This window comes from Toxorhynchites rutilus, chromosome 1 (genome assembly GCF_029784135.1).
Source record: "Toxorhynchites rutilus septentrionalis strain SRP chromosome 1, ASM2978413v1, whole genome shotgun sequence".
Classification (NCBI taxonomy): domain Eukaryota; kingdom Metazoa; phylum Arthropoda; class Insecta; order Diptera; family Culicidae; genus Toxorhynchites; species Toxorhynchites rutilus.
The window spans coordinates 18,974,985-18,996,340 of record NC_073744.1 but is presented as its reverse complement, the minus strand read 5'-3'; the positions used below and the strand labels follow the sequence as shown (position 1 = coordinate 18,996,340).

The window sequence follows — 21,356 nt, the reverse complement described above, 5'->3', positions numbered from 1 at the left end:
ATAATTGTTTGAACGAGAAGTTCGAGCATTTTTTTCGATACGTGGAAAAAAGAATGTTATTTTTTCCAAATGAAGTGTTATTCTTACAAGCGGAAATTCATGGTAATCCATCCGCAAAGCAAGCAACTTTCTTACTTTTGAAATTCCTACACATCAATATATGATGGTTTTGTTTGTGAGAGATGTACACTATCTTGGTAAGCATAAGAGACCATGCAATAAAAATAAGCTGTTGAATTATAAAAGGACAAGATTAAATTGATCTGCTTTTCGAATAATTTGAACACAACCAATCGGTGATTGAAGAATAATATAACACAGCGATATTCTAGAGCATATACAAGAAACACGCTCATACGGATACCATTTATCCGGATAGATCATTTACCAGAATGTTAAATAATACCAAGTGAGAAAGAAATATTCAAAAAAGATTACAATGGTTGAAATTAATCTTGATAATAAATGAAAATCAATTGAACACCACGTAAAAGAGAAACTCTGTTCTCAAAGATGGAATAATATTTTGGAATTCACATTCGAACTCGAACTAAATATTCGAAACCAAAAAAATATACGCAAAAGAACAGGAGGAATATAAATTGTGCGTACACTAATTTTTTAGTGAAACATTTAGATGCAAACTCGCTCTTTTCGCACTGCCAGGTTCGAGCAAACTACAATTTGCGCTTCGAAATAAATCTTATCGAGATGGTGCAGGAATCTAGAAGGGTGATAATAAAATTAACTCTTTTCTTCTTTCAAAAAGCTCCTAATTATACGTTAAAACAAACAAAAAAAACCATGAGACTGGTAATTGGCTGACACAATACCAGTTTAGTGCGATGAAATACACATCAAAGATTAAAAAAACTAAATGACCGATAACTTCATCATTCATGATATTTTTCATATACTTCCCATCGGATCGATCCTTGACGACTTTTGCAACATGTGACTGAGCGTTGTCTTTTGCAGAAAAATCGCCCTCTCATGTTTTTAGCATATTAGAAGTGCTCCAATGATCGGCTCAATTGCATCAGTTGTGGCATAGGTGGCATTCACCACTTCGCTAGGCTGATGATGCTTCACACACCAATAAATCAGCTGTCATTTCCTTTAAATTAAAACAGAAAAGCTGCGCTTCTAGCAAATTGTATCAATGACATGATTGAACAGAAAGTGTGTAAATGTAAACACCTCAGCGAAAGAACACATATCGATTTTTGGAGGTCATGATGCTTCAACATGAATATATAATCGCAAAATCGTGCGATGCGATTTATTACGAGTAATGAATAAAAAACGTTCAAAGCATAGAGGAATAAAACATTAGGGAACTATTCTTCATTTAAATAAGAAATAAGTTTGGGTAAAAAAACAATCTACCAAAATTATATTCGGACGCATTTAGAACTCACAATCGTAGAGAATGATATTCTTAGTTTACTATGAATGATGCCTACGAAAATTCAAGAATGGCAAAAGTTCTTCCGGTACTCGGCTATGTAAAAGTACATTATAAATACAGGCATTGATATAAATTCAGTAATAAAACTTATCATCTCAAGCTGAGATTCGCTAAGGTTACCACGAGCGGCAAGCAAGGTTACCGTCTGTCTTCTGTGGATAGTCCAGCAAAGAAAATGCGTAAAGACTCTACTACCACGAACGCGTAGTCAACGAAAAAAAAAACACTTTTGTATCTTCCTTAACGAGCACACTTCACTCGAATTATAAAGGTTTGGCGGCTAATTGCTATGCAAATAATGGAAGAGGCGTTGAAGGTTTTCAATCAAAACCGCTTTCTCGATTTCTCTCCTCAAGCTAGTGGCCGTGTGCACCACCGGTTTGCTGGCTGGAGGCTGTACCATTTACCGTTGCTCCGTCAAAAAACGCTATATTGTTTGGATGTTCATATTAGGGTAATAGTTCAGACGAACCCTTGAATGATAGTAATCTTTTATTTTTATATCGTTGAACGAAAAATCAGCAAAAGAGGTAGCTTTCGGTCTCAACAAATTCTCAAGTTCTTCGGGAATCAAAAGGTAAAAATGAATTGAAGTGCCGAAATGGATTTGATTTGGATTGCACTTCTGCTCATTCATTTTGCGACGACTTAGAAATTCTGTAAAGCGCGAGAGGCCCAAATGACTCGAATTGATTTATGACATCATATCCCCCTGGCTCTCAATTATATTACTTTACTCGAAAAGTAGTCGCGGATGGTGATGCAAAAGTTCGGGAGAATATATTCCACATACTTTGATTCGAGAAAAAAAAAACAAATTGATCGTGACGGTCAATGACTGGGAGAAATGCAGAAGATCTCATTTTCGCAACTGGACTTCCTAACTATATTATTTACAAACAGTCTTATTCGAAATCTTGCGATAAGTCGCACAATCGGAAAATTTCCCTATTGAATAATTGTCCCTGTCTAACAGAAGAAAGTGTTATCAGCCGCTGGGTCTTCATCATGGCCCATGCTCTGATGCCCCTGAGGTGCGGAAACTATCCATCTTAAAGACGAGTTTTCTCTCTGTCTCATAACACTTATCAATGTTTGTATCTTTTCCTAGTTATTAATCGCGTAACTGCAGTGTACTAAGCACACATCCTCGCCTGGGTCAGTCGTTAAACGTACGAAAGTGAAATCGGTGCCGTGGTAAACTGTAGTTACCTTGCCCCGATGCTCAGCAAATTCGCACAGTTAGTCGTTTTTCTCTAGTTTGACTCAGTTTTTATATTCTCAGGAATGCCTGGCTGCATTACGTCGAAATCAGCAAAACAAAAACGATTTTGTTGTTACGTTGGGGCTCCGTTGTCGTATATGCCCCCGTTGTTAACGGACACACATATATAGCCGGTAGAGCGATTAAAAGTTTCACTAATCGAAGTGAACAGTCTCCCCGAGGTTACCGTGTTTGGATCCACTCCGAACGTGCTTGTATTTTATTGCAATGGACGGTGATTGCACAAGCACTTGGTCACTATCAACCTAAGCTCTGCTACAAACGACCGGCAGACGAATCCGGGAACAATATTAAAATCATCAGTGCAGCGAGAGTATGCAGGAAGCGCATTTCAACGCGTCTTTGTGAACCGAAAGTCATCATTGCTCTGTAGAATCTATTACATAAAAAAAAACCCAGGGAAACACCACACTCTCAACAAACAAATCAATAATGAAACAATGTTTAATTTGATATAACTCTATAGAAGACGAGCGATTATCACTAGAACAAATCGATTCTACTCTATCATTTCCTGTGTTTTCAACACAAATAACCGCAAACCACTGCAGCCGCAGTCAAACGCAGGAAAGCTGTTTCGGGTCAGTAAACAGAACAAATATGGTCTACTGCCAGCCAGCAAGTCTGTGTCGGATCATGTGTTTAGTGATTCTCCGCAATAGGCCAATACTGATATTATTTATAACCGTATCACACACTTAAGATGTGGTGCCCACGCGAGTTCTCTGGTGTGTACACAACACACAACGGATGACGCGGCCACAGTAAATGCCCACCACGAAGAGACGAAGACGTCACTTGCGATGAGTAATAGGCCTGCAACAGTGGTGGCGGCGACAAAAATCAGAATTACTACCAAAACGGGCAGCGCAAACGGTGTTCGGGGAGAGTGTGGAGACACCTTCCTCCCCTTTCTGGTTTTCAGCCATCACACACCCACATATCGAGCGGGTTGGAAAAGTAAGGTGCTAAAAGGGAAAGGTATATTCATATCAGTCGTCTCGTTTCCTTCTTTTCCGGTTGGTGTTGTCTTTGCGGTTCAAACAACGACGAGCAGCGCGCTTTCCTCTGCACCTTGGTAATTCGCTTAGGGGTATCGAGTTCCTAACCCGGTCATTGTTCGCCACCAGAGCTTTTCCCGTTCACTTGTGGCGACGAACTGAATGTACCCTGAGTGTTAATATTTGATAGCAAGCCTTGTGTTATTATGTTATATATATTATGATCGACTGAATTTTTTCAGCATTTATCCGATCCGATTAGACGCAGGTGAAATTGATATTATACTTTCGAAGTGTGATAAAAAAAATAATAAGAAACAGATGAGAAGAACTTCGTGTATTGTGAAAGATTTACACTTGTTGAAGGATTTTAAGAAAATTATTCCTCTTGATGGCTAGGAGCGGGGGAATCGAGGGAATCAATTTCATATTAAGTTCTGTTTTTGGGACTTCTCTCTATCAGATATGTTGCAGTGCCATTGTGTGGATACGGGTAATAACTCGATATTCTTCTCTTGTATGGAAATGGAAATAACACTTGATTATAATTCATTTTACCTTTAGTTTTAGTTTTACACAAAATTTACTTTATTCATTTACACTATGTGGGTTTGAATTTCTTCCAGTTTTGAAAATACAATTCACTTTTTCAATTTATTCTTCCAAATAATCATCTTTAAGCTCTACAAGCTTCATCCACGATTTTTCAGCATTTCAAACCGAAATTTGCCAACAAATTTTTCTAACTGTCAATCCTTATCATAATGCATTATTGTTACAATGTTGCCGTGTTTGGAAGTCTAGAACGAATTACAACTCAAAACAAAATAAGTTTTACTCGACAGGTTTGGAGAGCATGTCGACTTTTGTGCCTGGAAAGTACGATCGTACATGCAAAAGCAAAGTACGAACGAAAACACTCAAATAAATATTGGCCTCACTTTAGTCAACCTCAGTCTCGCACCAGCGAGTTAACAACAGTCTTTCCTAATGCTGATTATCAAATACAACGGGTTTGCTTGATACATTGGAAGATATCGCATACTCTTCAGGTCCTGAAGAGAAGCGAAATATCGCGTCGCAAGCCCCAACCCTTTGTGATTCTCCTGCCAGCTATCATTAAATTATCTGCGCCGCTAAGAAGCGATTAGTCATTTTCTAACCGGGAAGTGGTTAACACCATCAAAGCAGGGTAATCATATCCAAAAACAGAACTTGATACACCAACAAAAGGAGCGGTAGCAGAGCAGCAACATCAACAGAAACAATCTTACCAGTACCAACAACAAGGTCAGCAGCAGCAAACGAATTCAAATTTCATGTCACAACCTGAACAAAAATATTTTGTCTGTGTTTATGCTCCGCTCCTTGCCGTAGCGTGTTTTATTCCATGGTTTACCAAGCAGAAGAAGTTAATTTATCAGTTCTTTTCAGTGCTATTTTTCCAAAACAGTTTCAACTGTGGACTTGCAAGTTCAAGCGTCCAGAGGCACGTTTCTATCGTAGAACCGTTCTCGTGCCATCGATCCAACACACACAGTGGTGCAATTTTGTTCGGTTGAGGCACTGTATCGATTTCATGCCGTTTGCTGAAGAATCATTCATCCAGCTAGCAACCGGACGACAGCGGCTGTTCGATGAAGAGTGTTTGTGTGATTGAATCACACGTGAGGATTTTTGATTTTATGCGTTGTTAACACGTTAAGCCCAATTTTTTTCTTACTTCGCTTTCCATTCAGCCCGCATCAAGAGCATTTGCATAATATCAATGTCGGTCTCCCAAAGATAAATATTGTATAGAAAGAAAATGATCAGGAGTTCGACTAGAAAGTACTCACATATTGTAAAAGATCCGAAAACAAACAATGTTTCTTATATTTCCGTTTTTATAACTGTCAGTCCCAAAGATCAATGTTTTTCTAACGAAAAGCTCAACGTCAGCCCCTAGGAACCGACACGGGGCTCAACGTGTTAATGATGGTGGTTGTACAAATATAGAATCGCCTATGACTGCAATCGTAGATGGCGGCGAGGCGTCCAAAACGGCCTTTCTCAAAATCGAGAGTTTAGGTCATATTTTCTCAACAAAAAAAAGTTTAAGGCCTCTATCAGTGTTGGAAAAAATCATCTTCGCTAAGATCAAATGCATAGATTTTCGGGCTAGGTTGCATCGAAAACCTATATATTTCAAACGAAAATTAAAATGACATATCCAGGCAACCATTGAATATGAGCAAATGAACTTTTGTCCATCAATATGTTTTGATGTTTATTTTTTCCATCCAATGTCATTTTCATCTTGATTATCGGAAACGTCAGAACTGAATTTCATTTCAGCCAATGAATATCAGCTGTTGTTAACTTCTAACCTGAGGCTGCTGTGTGCGGTTGGGTTTTGCAGTTGCCGGATGCCGTAATCGGAAATACCTTATGAAATTCCCGATGTCGCAAATAATTTGACGGTAGCTAAAACCACTCGTTGTCACTGCCAGAACGAATATCGTTTCGGATGTGATGAATATCAATTTGTTGCTTTTGATATCCAAAGTATAAATAACAGCGAAGTTATGAACCCCACTCAATGTCGCATTCATTCATTATAGCAAATTTGCTCATGCAACAGCGATATGAACAAAATGAACTCGTTTGTTATAGTCATCAATATAATGAGGGCAGTGTGTTTCAAGCTGAAAAAAGTCATTTACACTGGAACAAAATCATATTCGTTTCTCGTGAATATTTGTTGATATTCTAAGACACTCGCCTCTATAATCCATGACAACATCATCCTCGTCACTAAAACATTCTCGGTGAATGAACATTCAAATACAAAGCCTAAATATAAAAAACAGTAGAAAACGAAGGAAAAGAAGAAGCCAAAAGAAGCTTCAGTCAGCCTTTCTTGTCAGAATCACCAAAATTTACATTTACATTAATTTTTCCAGGCATGTACAAGTCACAAAAAAATGAAATGAAATTAAAACAATATAATTAAATTAGCAGCTCTTGTTTTGGTCCTAAAACTCCCCGGTTATGTATCTGACATTACTCACCCATTTTTTCGTGGAGGACTCTCTAGTTCAAGGTAGACCTATTGTGCAAAATATCTCGAAAGAGTTCTTGTAGGTCAGATTCTTCGGATACACCGACAGACACCACTCCATCATCTGTAGGTCTTTTTACGCTTTTATGACGCCACTTATAGCGACATTCGTGAGCATTTGATAATAGAACTGCTTACAAAAAATGCGGCTTCGTTCAATCCAGAGGCAGACAAGAAATGGGATTGGGAGAGAAGAGCATAGTGCTTGGCGAGTTAACGAGACCATTCTCACGTCACTTCACACTCACTACTAAATAGATTTATTCCTCCAGTTCTTCTTCTTATTGTTGAATTATAGACTTCAAACGTTTACCGGTCATTCGTCTCTAGCCCTGAGAGGGGCCCTTGGGGACAACTCAATCCAAACTTTTTCTCGACCTGCCTTGACAAAGACACTCCATTGTCGTTCGACGCTTCTCAGCAAACCGTGCCCGTTTCAGAAAACATAAAACGACGTTCTTGAAATGGATTTCCGAATGGGCACCAGTTTATATACAGAATTGAGATTGCATTAGCCCGTTTCAAAACATTTTTAATACTATTGAAACAAGTTTTCGGGCCAATAAATAATAAGCATAGAACTCTTCGACATTTTATTTTTTTGCACAAAATGATAACAATCCGCTTCGTTTAGCTGGAAAAGAGCTATTACCGCTAAAAGAAGGAATCGATTTCTCCTCGAAAATTCCCAGCACAAATAATATGTCTTTCCCAGAAAGTGGCACAGCGTTAATTTCGACTTACACTTTTGACTGGCAGTGTGCTCAGATACTAAAAGTAGTACAGATAAATTCGGTTTATGCACCATAATGTGGTAAGAAAACCCAAAAACAACAAAAGTGACTCGAAACACTTGCAGCGATACTTTTCATAGCTTCGCACGTCAGGGCCGCTTCAGTTATTATTCCTTCTACGTCCTTGAGAAGAGATGTAAACACGATATTCTAACGTAAAATGCCAATCTAATTCACGTGCTTCCGGTTAGATACACGCATAAAACTGACAGTTTTGTCGGTCGAATCTCACAAATGTCTGTAACGGAGCGATATCTTGTCAGTTCTTTCATGATCTGAATGGCTTTAATGGCTTTTCCTTCGATTTGGGCCGGAAGAAAAAGGGCTCTGTTTCTATCCAGTCTTCGTTCATGATTAATATAACAGTTCGTCTGAAAAGTTCATAAGGTTGACGTCTAGATGGCGCCTTTTGCAAAAATCTACATGCCTATCACAAAGCACTATCTTTCAATGGATACGTGTCAAAATTTGACAGCAATCAATCGATTGTTTCGTGAATTACAACATTGAGAGTGAAGCAACTTTTGTTATTTTGAAAAAAAATGGAGAAATCACAAATCAATGAAAACGATGGCAAAATTGCATGAATTGGGCTTCGAATTGCTTCCGCATCCACTGTATTCTCCAGATCTGGCCCCCAGCGACTAGTTTCTGCTCGCAGACCTGAAGAGAATGCTCGCTGGCACGAAATTTAAGACCGATGATGAAGTGATTACCGCAACTGATGCCTATTTTAGAAAAACCGAAAGAGTACTATAAAAATGGTATCGAAAAGTTGCAAGATCGCTATAATCGCTGTATCGCCCTCGAAGGCAATTATGTTGAATAATAAAATTGAATTAAAAAAAAAAAAATTCAAGGCTAAGGACAAATGAATTTGAAAATTTGAAGCCTTTACAATATAAAAGAGAAGAAGAAGCATTTACGCACACTAGACATAGACTTTCAATGCAACCCATCTATTTTATTTGACATGTCGAAAAGTGTCTTTTCGATAGTCAACGAATCGGTTCGGCTTGCCGATTGGTGTTGCCGCTGCTGAATCTCACCTTTAAATAAGATCCGCAAATCCACTTTACGAAAAAGAAACAAAAAGACACGCGCCAAAAGATGATGTGTAGGATAGAAGGCAACATTAAAAATGACGACTGAAGAGGAAGAAGGCAAAGCACACACTAGAGCGCGTGTATTTCGATCGACGGAGTAGTATAATCAGGCATTTATTTTGAGACAACTTTGTTTTGGTATGTACTCCGCAATCACCTCCCGCGCGAACTGGAGCGGGAAGCTACTTGCTGATATAACCGAAAGCAACCTTGAACTCGAAGCTCCGTATCGCCGCTCTCGTTGTCCAAGCGGATGAGACGAAACTCTGCCACCAATAAATATTCAACATTCAGTTTGTGATGGAATTTATTTTTCGTCTTAACGGTCTGCGATTAGAGCGACTGGCCAGGGGTCATAACGTGTACGACTGAAAGTAAAATTTGTGGAGAGCCGTTCGAATAAATTAATGAATGGGGAAGACGAGAACAAAGGAGTGTGAACGGAAGTTTAAACGAATTCCTTTATAAATATTCAAAAAATTACACGTCAGTGTCTTAAATGGCGCTCGATGCGTAATCGAGCGAAAATGCTCTTGCTGTAAACACACAATCTTGCGGTTGATTTTGCGAATTTTTGCGCATGCAAGGAAACGACATTGACCCGCAAAACTATGGAACCACACAATAGAGAGATGCAAGCCAACGGGGTGGAACCGATCTCGTGTGCGCTCGTTTGTTGCACGATATGAATTTTCGAATGGCTAGATGGAGCGCGGTAGAGGAGGCGCAATAACAAACATTGGTGTTCCCAACCGAGATTGACCTAGATTCGAGGTGATGGCGGTACCGTCGCCGCCGCCTCTGATGTTATTGATTAGAGTTGCAATCCCAGGTCAGCTTGCGGCACATCTTCCAAGGTTAGCTCTGAAAGCAAACAGCGCTGCACAATGTTGCACTTTTGAGCACACACCAACTGGAGCATCGAACCAAAACGTTAGCCCAGCTAGCTACAGGGTCGTTTTTGTTGGAACGAGTCACGAGTCATGAAATCGCCGGTTACTGTCATAGCAATTAATTTCATATTGAACGCCAGAGAGCTCATTAGTGGAGTGGTCCTCTGGAGATCGATTGTTTGTACATGGATGGGCCAGGAATCACTGTGTAAATGAAACGCGTTGATTTTTTTTCCATTAAATCACACCTCGGCTCATGCATGGAACAGTACAAGGCAGCCGAATCGGAAGCATAACTTCCTTTGGCTGACGTCTGGTTGAAACGATTCTTCGAAGTGTGACAAATAGCCGACAGCAGCAGGAGTTTCGGCCTAGCTTATGAATGAATGATTGTTCTGTTTCTTAGAAATCAAACTTCTATGCTCGGAATAGGAAGAATATTAATGCGATTGCGGATTATGGCAGGGTTCAAAGCTCCAAAGACCGGATGGAATAAAATATAGCTGTTTCCAACAGTCATCAAGCGCAGAGCATCGATCCGTACGCTCATTGCGATAATAAAACTCTCATTATTGCTTTATCAATTCGTTGCTGAGGCGACTACTCTTTGCTGCTATTCCAACTGACAGAAAGTTATTCATGGCGTTATACTTCCCGCAGTAAGATCTCGATTCTAGCAGCTGCAAAATATTCCATTATCTCCAGCGTTGTTTTTCGCGTATTCCGTAATAGCCGCCAATAAAATCAAACAAAAGCATACACACACATCCACTAGCTCTCAACTGTGTTGTTTTTACTGTCCGTTGCTGCTCTTTCGGTCCAAGATAATTGCATTCTATGATAGATAGTCGTTCGAATTAACGAATGATAGATCAATAGCCTCAGTTGGGACAGAGAATGCATTTGCACCATGCGCACCAGCTTCCATTCTGCCGAATCGGATTGGCATTTGTTAACAGACCCTCAAACAGAAAGGGTACGATGCCACCAGCAAATTGAAAACATTGTTAATAAAAAAAAATATCGAGACGTCTTAAATTTTATTATTGAATCCTTTTCTCGGTATCATCTTGCAGAGCGGGAATCAAATATATGACCGAAAACGGGGAAAAAGTTCAATAAAACACTCACCTCTGGTGGGTCCCAGACGCATTCGCCTGTCGTCAGATTAGCATACATGTGCTCCTTGGTGCGAGGTTCGATGATTTCCACCCATTCCACTCTGTGTTCCCGGCGCCAGATGTGTGATACCGCCAGAAAAAAAGAGGACGAGATAGAAAAACACACACTTAGAGCGCTTTTGTACAGATTTTTGTTTGCTAAGCTCGGTTCCAAACGATAGAGAGATGAAAAAATGGGAACAACTAGTCCTTTCACTTAGCTTTCATCCCCCAAGGGTCACACACTCAAACTATTATCATGTTCTGCACTCTATTGCTGCCTGCCTTCAGTCAATGTCGTGCAAAGAGGTCTTCTTTATTATAGATTTTTTTTCCATTCATTATACACTGTGACAGTGACGAAGTGACTACGACTAGAAAGGCTACGGTTTCCAAGTCTTGAGAAGACATTGGCCTTCAGGCTCTTCCGAAAATCACATTGATTATCATTATGCGATGCAGACACTTCAAAGCCCGGTGTCAGGTGCCAATCAAGGTTTTCTTGGTTTCCTTCGGCGCTCAATACATAAAATCAATCTATCCAATCCAATTATTATCATTTCTCAATTTTATGTGTACGTTTGGGGTACAATCTGGTTCGAGTAAGTTATGACTAATCATCGATTAATTTATTCGCCTGCCAACACGCGTCTCAAAACATCTACCAGACATCCGGCACTTCCTGCGCCTCGATCCAATCGAACATTGACAGTCTCTTCGGTTGTGGGGGCAAAAGTTTTCTGTCTTGAGGAAGAGGCGCAATGTGGCACACCCAATATTGGAGGCCTGACTTTTCCGCATCCATTTCCCCCTAATTACCGGAATCTGTTGAAATCACTCAAATAATGATTTTCATTCTTGTAAGAAATAAAAAAACCACACCGTCGAGGCATTTTGTCACCCCTTCATCGTCTTGTATTGGTTCCGGCTGTTTTCCGCACTCTCTGGCTGCATTGTGTCTTCACAAATAAACAGTGAGCGAGAAGGGTAGAACACGAACAAGTCACCGGCTGGGAGGAACAGAGAACAGCGTTGACTGACCAGGAGTGCGCCGCGCAAGGGGGAAACTCGGAAAATCGGTATCGATTTTGACAGCAGCAAAAAAATAGTTTTCTGTTGCTGACTGGATTCTGATCGCAGACTTTTCTATTCGCATTTGGATCGAATTATACCCAACCCAGCAACAATAGGACCATATTCGCGATCGAATTGCTCTCCGTTGCACTTCTTAGAATTGGCACACACTAAGTATAGACACGAAAAAAAGATAATTTTCCCGGAACGAACCTCTCCGATGTTGACATTTTCCTTCGCTTCTTTATGTTTCACTCGTTTCAACCAGAAGCCCCGACTCTTTTTGCCTTTGGCAACGCAAAGTAGGCACAGGAATACACACGCACACAGGCTCACATCCAGCACGCATCGAACAGAAAATCTTTGATGCAAATTTTCTTCCCGTTTTTCTTTTGTGAAACTTGAGCCTGAAATAACACCGCTACATTTTCAACTATTGGAGGAAACACTTGCACGAATCACTCGCGATTGGTTTTTGCTGCCGATAAAGAACTCGAACTGTCGCCACTCACGGATGATTACTTTTTTCTTAAAAACAAAATAGCACTCTGGGGGAAAAAGACAAAAAAGAACCTCTGGGGAACGCGATGGTTATACGCAATTGTACGAAGAAGATATGTGCCCGACGACCGACAGCCATCAAATGTGAGAAGCGAGCGCACGAAGAAAACGTAAAGCCGTATATGAAAACTATGAGAAGGAATGATAAAAAGAAAGAGATAGAAATGTTTTCGACCTCGCAGTGACGGAACACACTGTGTGGGGGCATGTCATGTAAAGATCAAGGCGCGTAGAAGTATATCCTAAGGTGGGCCAACTTGCTAAAACCACTCTTCAGCCATCTTGGAAGTCTACTGTGTTTTGTTTGTAAACAAAACACAACCATAGACCCGTCTTGGTAAAGATGAAATTCAAATTTGGAGTTAGATTTGGATGATCATAATAAATCAATGATCAAGTTTCAATGAAAATTTGAGTTTGATCGCTCCGATTCTTACCTATTCCATTCCAGCAGCTTCCATTGGAATGATGGACCTTTGGTCCATGACAAACACTTGATTAGTCACCAGTTATTACACTCTGGTACAAATTTGAGTCGTCGCGTACATAGCTCCTTAGCAATGTTAATTCGATGCTGATTTTTGCCTAAAATAGAAATTTTGGTATGAATTTCACAGCGACCCGTCTCATGCCCAAATCATTGGTAAAAATCCAATCGCACGAGCCAATCAATATGTTTAGACCCTCAACAACTTCTCTGACGGTGATACGACGATTGTTCAATAATATGTTCATTAATGTTTTCGTCTGTTACTGACGTTCTCGGGCGTCCGGCACGCTCTTCGTCGTTTACATCTCCTCGGTCCTCTGAAAAAATTTCTACCACCGATAAAGCGTTGGTCCGGTCCAAAGTGGCCTAGCCATATTTTAAAATCAACATTCGGAATGCGTCCGTGCACTCAATTGTGTCTTAACACAAAATTTGATATATATATATATATATATATATATATATATATATATATATATATATATATATATATATATATATATATATATATATATATATATATATATATATATATATATATATTTCTGTATTATAGTGACTTTCAACAAGCTCAATTTTCATTATGATTTTGTTTGTAATGAAGTTCATTCTAGGGTCAATGCAATGTTGACGAAGTCGCCATCTAACGAGGATAAGGATAAGGCTCCGGTGACGAGAGTACCAACATAACACAAAAAAGCGAAAATCGAATATACTTAAATTCAAAAGTACGTTTTCAACGGACCTCGTATAGTGTTAACTTTATTAGTATCCATTCTAATTATCCTAGTTCGTGCCTGGTCATTATCTTGTACATCCGTTACTGTCAATTCCGTTGTTGTATCCCTTTTGAGTAGCACTCATTGTTGGCTTCGCCAACAGGAGTGCAGTTTCCGAAAAACAAATCACCACTATTTTTGCTGGGTATATTAAAATTTCCTATAATTAAATTTTAATTAGTTACATATGATTGTTTCTGGTCTAGTTAGTAAGTCTTACGTTTTAGTGACTCCTGTTGCCTGTTCTATCAGGAAGCCTCCTCAGGTGTATTCAATACGCCTTTTAACTAGCCTATTTATTTTAAGTATAATGTTAGAAATAAGTTAAGGTTTAATTTAAGTAAACTTAAGTGCTTACCCTTTATAGTAGATAAATCACTTAGCAGTAGAATCATTTAACTGAGGCTAGGTGTATGCTTGGTGCTAATCTATGAATGAATTAATTTTTAACTCGAATTCAAAATCAAATAATTTTGTTTCTTTTACCTGGTCTAGAATTTCAAATAATTTAATTTTCATTGAAAATCTTCGCACTTCGCACTTGCTACTCTCTTTTCTAACTATCTCGATTTTCTTTTCAACAATGCCTACTAGATTTTTCCTTCTAACAATGGTTGCTATAGTTTCCTTTTTTCCCCTATTTCCATCCATTGAACTCAAAACTCTGAACAAGATTCGAAGAGGCAATTGGATGTTAAGGTGCGCTCAGCCTGAGAGGCGTAACACTCCCCCCCGTAAGCGGACCGCATGATCCGATCGGTCCACCTTACTCGACTCCGCGACGGACATCCAATACCGCCAGCTTCACCACCGGTCTTTCATAAACACCGCTGCTAGTCTGTACCGTCGCTTTACGCGTTTGGCCACCACTGGACACCACACCGATAACTTTTCCTTTTGGCCAACAGTTCCTCGGGTTGTCGACGTCGACGATGAGCACGATATCTCCAACTTCTAATGGCTTTACCTTTTCGTACCACTTCGTGCGCCGGGATATTTCAGGGAGGTAGTCTCTGATCCAGCGCTTCCAGAAAAGATTGGCCAACCACTGAGATGTTGGCCATCCCCACCGTAGATTCGCTTTGTCGTCATCAATCAGGGTTAGCGGTTTAGATCCATCCGATGACCCCAAAATAAAATGGTTTGGTGTCAATGCTGCAGCTGCTTCGTCTTCGATGGGAACATGCGTTAGTGGCCTCGAATTGAGTATACCCTCTATCTCCGTCAACGCATTCCGCAACTCCTCGTCAGTAGTGTGCTTCACTGCAAGGACTTCCATCAGATTGCGCTTTACCGACCGTATTAGGCGCTCCCAGATTCCACCCATGTGGGGCGAAGCAGGTGGGTTGAAGTGCCAGGACGTAGTTGGTGTCACGAACTCTCGCATCAACTGGTGTCGGTCAACTTCGCGCAAGGCTTCTCGAAGCACCTTGCTAGCGCCTACAAAGTTAGTGCCACAGTCGCTGTAGAAACTGACTGGCGTTCCCCTCCGTACAATGAAGTTTTTAATGGCCATTATACAAGAGTTAGTCGTTAGAGTGCTAGCTACTTCAATATAGACCCCTCTGGTTGTCAGACAGGTCAGTAAAACTCCCCATCGCTTCTCGATCCTCCGACCCACAGATACTTCAATTGGTCCAAAATAATCAATCCCCACGTGAGCAAAAGGTCTAGTGTACGCTGCCAACCTAGCTTCTGGGAGATCTGCCATTTCCGGAGGCTGAGGAAGTACATCGCGGTTCTTGCACCATTGGCAATTTTTTCGGATTTTTGCAAGGGCCGGTCTAAGACGGAAGATGCGGTATTTTTGACGGACTTCATTCACAACAATCTCGTGATTGCGGTGCAGGTACCTTTCATGATAATAGCGGAGAAGCAGCGACGTTATCGGATGGTTTGGTGGTAGAATTGTTGGATTTCTTGCATCGGCGTGTAAGTATGTGCAAGTTCCCGTTCTCCCTCTCATTTTCAGGACACCGAATTCATCTACAAACGGGCTCAGCTTGTATAAAGGACTGCTTTTTTGAAGGTGTTTGTACGTTCCGTTACTATCACATGTTTTTAAAACAGTGATTTCGTTTTGGTAGACCTCCCGTTGAGCTTGCTTGAAGTGATACTGTTCGGCTCGACGCAGCTCTTCGCTTGCAATTGGCCCTGACGTTGTTGATTCTCCGCTGATTCGATGGCGGAGGTTTGAAAAGAACCGGAATACCCAGGCTGTCACCGCTATCATTGTACGCCAACTCGAAAACCTCCCAACGTCGATCACTGATGCCGGTGCTAGACAGTGAACTAATAGTCTCGGTCGTAGCTCCTCCTCGGTAGAGACAGTTTTGATGGGAAGGACCGGCCATTCTGCTTCACACTTTTTCAGGAACGCGGGGCCCATATACCACCTACTTTCTGATGTCAAATCCGGTCGGGTTTTCCATCTAGTTCCATCGTCAGCCACATTGGAACCAGTAGGCACCCATCTCCAGTCTTGCAGATCTGTTGATTCCAGGATTTCGCCAACTCTCGACGCGACAAACACACTGTATCGTCTGTGGTCGGAGCGCAACCAGCAGAGGACATTCCGCGAGTTCGTCCAGAAAACGTGCTTCGAGATTTTGAAGTTCAGGTTCTTTTTTATACTGGAAGCTAGCCTGCACCCTATTACTGCAGCCTGGAGCTCCAATCTTGGGATGGACGTATACTTGATTGGTGCCACACGGGTTTTAGCTCCCACAAGCGTGAAATCCACATCACCGTTCCTGACAAAGCGTAGATATACCGTAGCTGCCATTGCTGTTTCACTGGAGTCAACAAACGTGTGCATTTCTACGATGGTTTCTTCGTCCACAGTTGTATTCCGCTGGTAACATCGTGAGATTTGCAGTTTCTCTAATTCCGGAAGCAACTTCAGCCAAACTTGCCAATTCTCGAACTGTGCCTGGGGAATTGATTCGTCCCATCCTACATCAGCCCTCCACACTTCTTGTAGAAGAATCTTCAACAAAACCATAAAATGTTCGATAAGCCCTAGAGGATCGTAAATGGTCATCAACGTCCTCAGTATCTCACGTTTCGTCGAACGCCGGGTTCCTTCTAAAAGATCACTATCAAATCGGGACCAACAGATCTTATACTTGAAGGTGTCGGCTTGGGTATCCCACCACATACCGAGAATCTTTTGACTCGCCAGCTCCGAAGTTAAATCCAAATTTTTCTCAGTTACCGTTATGCCGTTGATTTTGGCCAACACTTCCGGTGAGTTAGACACCCAGTTGCGGATTTCAAATCCACCCTGCTCGTGAATGAATCGCACTGTTGTAGCCAACTCGATAGCTTTTTCCACCGTCTGCGTACTCAGCACCATATCATCCACATAATGTTTGTACTTGATAATCGCCACCGCCTCTGGGTGCACATTTTGAAACCGCTCCGCATTCCGATTCTTCACGAACTGGGCAGCGCTTGGCGAACAGCAGGCACCAAATGTCATTACTTGCATTACGTAGATGCTCGGCTCACATTGCTCGGGATCATCACGCCAGAGAAACCGTTGACAGTGTTGGTCTTCAGGAAGAATCCTCACCTGGTGGAACATTTCCCGGATATCTGCGCAAATACCGATTCTATGTTCTCGAAACTGGTACAGAATTCCAACCAATGACGACAACTGGTCCGGGCCGGTGAGCAACGCTGAATTCAAGGAAACTCCGTGAACTGCGGCTGCAGCGTCCCATACAATCCTTATCTTTCCTGGTTTGTTGGGATTGCTGACAGGAAAGATAGGAAGATACCACACACGCTCGTGATTTTCGGCGAGCTCTTCCGGTGATAACTTCCGAATGTAATCCTTCGTTCGGTAGTCTGCCATTTTTTCGTGTAGGACCTTCGCCAGTTCCTTATCTCTATCCATGCGATTTTCCAAGCATTTAAAACGCCGATCTGCTATTGATCTGTTATTCGGTAGACGGATACCATCTGATCGCCACAGTAATCCGGTTTCGAACCGTTCACCGTTGTAGCGAGTACGGGATTCCAGAAGCGCCACAGCTTGCTCATCTTCTCTGGATAACAATGTGCGTTCTTGCTTGATGATTCCTGCACTGTCCAGTGAGAAATAATTTTTCACTATTTGATGGAGTTTCGTATCATCCGTCTCACTGCAAGTGCAGATATGGTAGGTGTGACTAGTATTCATGGAATCCACCGTTGATTGAACACCATAAACGACCCAGCCAAGGTTAGTCTTCACCGCGATAGGTTCACTCATTTTACCTTCACGGCTTTTGCGTACCAGCATTATGTTGGCGTGCTTGAGGCCGATCAAGATTCGGGGACGGACTTCTGAGTAAGAATCGATAGGAAGATTTCGTAAATAGCTAAACTCGCGTTCGAGATAGTTCATGTCCAGCGACTGACAAGGTAACTGAAGCTCTTTAACCGTTCTGACGTCTTGAAGCCGATATCGTTTGCCTTCGTGACCGGAGATCTCAATATTTACGCTGTGCGAGTTCGACTCGAAACGATGTGTACCTCCGGTCCATTTGAGACAAAGTGGGTGCAGTACTCCAGAAAGCTGCAACTCTTTAACTAATTCCTCGTCAACGAGAGTCAGCTCCGATCCATCATCAAGGAAGGCGAAGCATTTCACCTGCTTGTTATTTCCATAGAGCGTAACGGGCACATAGCGGAAAGTACCTGGACCACTGCCGGATAGATGAGTATTAATGTTGCGCTCCTCGTTTTGCATTCGACGTGAAGTGTCATTTCCGGATTCCCCAACAGTAACCGTATCGTTGAGATCCTTGTGTAACAACGCATGGTGTCTAAAGGTACATCCATTTTTTCCACACGCACCATCACAGCCTCCTTTTTGGCGTCGTAAGCACCTACGACATAGATGGAATTCCCGGATGGTCGCCCATTTTGCCTCATACGATAACTCATGGATTCGTTTACATTTCCCGACGTTCGTACAACCACCTTTGCACACCAAACAACTTTTGTTTTTATCTGCTGCTGCGCTCGTTGAGGAATCAGCCTTCGCTACAGGTTTCTGAGGGATTTTCTGTGACTCCTCTTTACCAACCTCTTCTGAATGGGTATTCACGTACTTCTGTTTTCCTACTCGAAACTGTGGTTCGAAAACAACGTTTACGTCCTCTGCCAGACCATATATCCAACGGCTGAATGTAGAAAGCTTCACCTTTGATTTGTTCTTCCGGTACTTCGCCCAATCAAGCCTGATGTGAGGTGGTAATTTGTTCACTAATTCCTTCAGTAGAGTTACGTCAGAGCTATACTCCATTTTTCCGCAAGCTTCTATGGTGGCACTCAAGTTCTGCACCTCAAGAGCAAAATCAACGATCTTATTTATTGCTTCTCCTTTGATAGCCGGCAACGACAGGATCTTGTCCTTAAGGTACTCGATGATTGTCTCCGGTCTTCCAAACCGCAACTTTAAGGCATTCATTGCTTTTCCCACCGTTGCCGGGCGCATGAGAAAACTGCGAACTGCATAAAACGCTTCCCCCTTCAAGCAATTTCTTAAGCGGATCATATTCTCGGCTTCGGTGTACCCACACATTTCTGTGGTATCTTCGTAGGTTGAGACGAACATTGGCCATTCTTCGGGATTGCCGCTAAACTTGGGCAATTCACGTGGAACGACCTGACGCGCTGCTAACTCATCTTTAGTGAGTCGTTTGTATCTTTGTAAATGACTCTTAGATCCCGCTCCTGACGTTCTACTAGCTGCATCCTTCATCGTCGATTGCCTTCCGGGTTTGAATGATTCTATGCCATGGTTCTCTTCCAACACTTCTTCATCTCCCATTTCTGACTCATCTCCAGATACTTCGTTGCTCTCGTTGTCGACAGAAACGTCCTCTTCACTGTTGCTGGCGTCATCCTCAAACTTATCCTCTCCATCGTGCTCTGAATCGTGTTTTTCTTTTACGAATTTTCTGTCGTTGTCCTTCAGCCAACCTTCCACTTTACCGTGAGAGTTTGGTGTATCGTCCACAGATTCACCATCATCTTCCAGGTCAGCCAACTCCTTGAGGACTTCGAACTTCTTATTTACTAGCTCGCGCTTACGTTTCATTTCTTCTGCCATCAGCGTTTCTTCTGCTTCAATCTGCTTCAAGCGAACCTCCAAACGTGCTTTGGCAGATTTAAAGGAAGACGCAGAAACAATCGATTTAGCCTTCTGCGCCGTGTCATTAGTTTTATCCACAGACATTCCACCTCTTCCGCATGCTTCTGTATCAGCAGATTCCTTAGCATGACCATTATCGGTTGACTTTTTAACAACCTTCGATGTCGTCTTCTTTCCGCCACCTTTCACTATCGCAACAAGTAACGTCTTCTTCCGGTCCTTGGCGTTCGATGTCTTCAGCGATGATGAGATCTTCTTGGACTTCAGTTTACCTTTCCGGTATGCTCCCGCGATTTCACATTTCGAGCAGTTCCAACTTCGGTCCGCAATGTCTTCATCCACACCTACACATGAATAATGAGCCCATCCATCACACTTGTCGCATTGGACCATGCTACTAGTGTCCGGTTTCTCACATTCCAAACATGAACATGGCACCTTCGACGTACTTTGTTGTACAACGGTAGATTTAGATGTACCCGCGGGCGGATCTACCATGTTATGGAGACTTGAAACTTCCGGGGTTGAGCCAATAAGGTTTCGATGATCTGCGGTAGCTTGTTTACCGGTTCTGTCTGGAGCGTTTGTGGTCCGATCCAACATCGTTATGTTTAAAACGAAATTTTAAAATGTTGGCTTCGCCAACAGGAGTGCAGTTTCCGAAAAACAAATCACCACTATTTTTGCTGGGTATATTAAAATTTCCTATAATTAAATTTTAATTAGTTACATATGATTGTTTCTGGTCTAGTTAGTAAGTCTTACGTTTTAGTGACTCCTGTTGCCTGTTCTATCAGGAAGCCTCCTCAGGTGTATTCAATACGCCTTTTAACTAGCCTATTTATTTTAAGTATAATGTTAGAAATAAGTTAAGGTTTAATTTAAGTAAACTTAAGTGCTTACCCTTTATAGTAGATAAATCACTTAGCAGTAGAATCATTTAACTGAGGCTAGGTGTATGCTTGGTGCTAATCTATGAATGAATTAATTTTTAACTCGAATTCAAAATCAAATAATTTTGTTTCTTTTACCTGGTCTAGAATTTCAAATAATTTAATTTTCATTGAAAATCTTCGCACTTCGCACTTGCTACTCTCTTTTCTAACTATCTCGATTTTCTTTTCAACAATGCCTACTAGATTTTTCCTTCTAACAATGGTTGCTATAGTTTCCTTTTTTCCCCTATTTCCATCCATTGAACTCAAAACTCTGAACAAGATTCGAAGAGGCAATTGGATGTTAAGGTGCGCTCAGCCTGAGAGGCGTAACACTCATCGTTGTATGTTTTCTTTTATCCTTAGCCTACAATTTTCCCTGTATGGTTGCATAAATACTGGCTTTCAGGTAGAATATCACTGCTACAATTCTGAATTCGTCATTTCTTAGGGCATCCATGGTTTTTCGGGGTTCCCCAAGAGTGCTCCTGGACCCTCAAACTGAGGGTAATGACATATGGCGTGTTCTGCTGATGATACAGCCGCACTAGAT

The 21,356-nt window shown here is 41.5% G+C and overlaps 2 protein-coding genes across 3 annotated transcripts in view; both read right to left on the bottom strand.

Annotated features, from left to right (window-relative positions):
- Nucleotides 1–12,531, bottom strand: part of LOC129777912 (rho GTPase-activating protein 39) — a 38,354-nt gene extending 25,823 nt beyond the window's left edge. For both annotated transcript variants that reach the window (XM_055784490.1, XM_055784499.1), the window contains exons 1-2: nucleotides 12,101–12,531; nucleotides 10,785–10,875 (exon numbers count right to left, since the gene is read on the bottom strand). In XM_055784490.1, the coding sequence (XP_055640465.1) occupies nucleotides 10,785–10,875; nucleotides 12,101–12,117 (108 nt within the window). In that variant the 5' untranslated portion in view covers nucleotides 12,118–12,531. The remainder of the gene's footprint in view (nucleotides 1–10,784; nucleotides 10,876–12,100) is intronic.
- Nucleotides 12,532–14,483: 1,952 nt separating this feature from the next.
- Nucleotides 14,484–20,471, bottom strand: LOC129779767 (uncharacterized). Its single transcript, XM_055787454.1, has one exon. It carries the CDS (start codon nucleotides 20,469–20,471, stop codon nucleotides 14,484–14,486), a length of 5,988 nt encoding a protein of 1,995 aa, XP_055643429.1.
- Nucleotides 20,472–21,356: the final 885 nt, after the last annotated feature.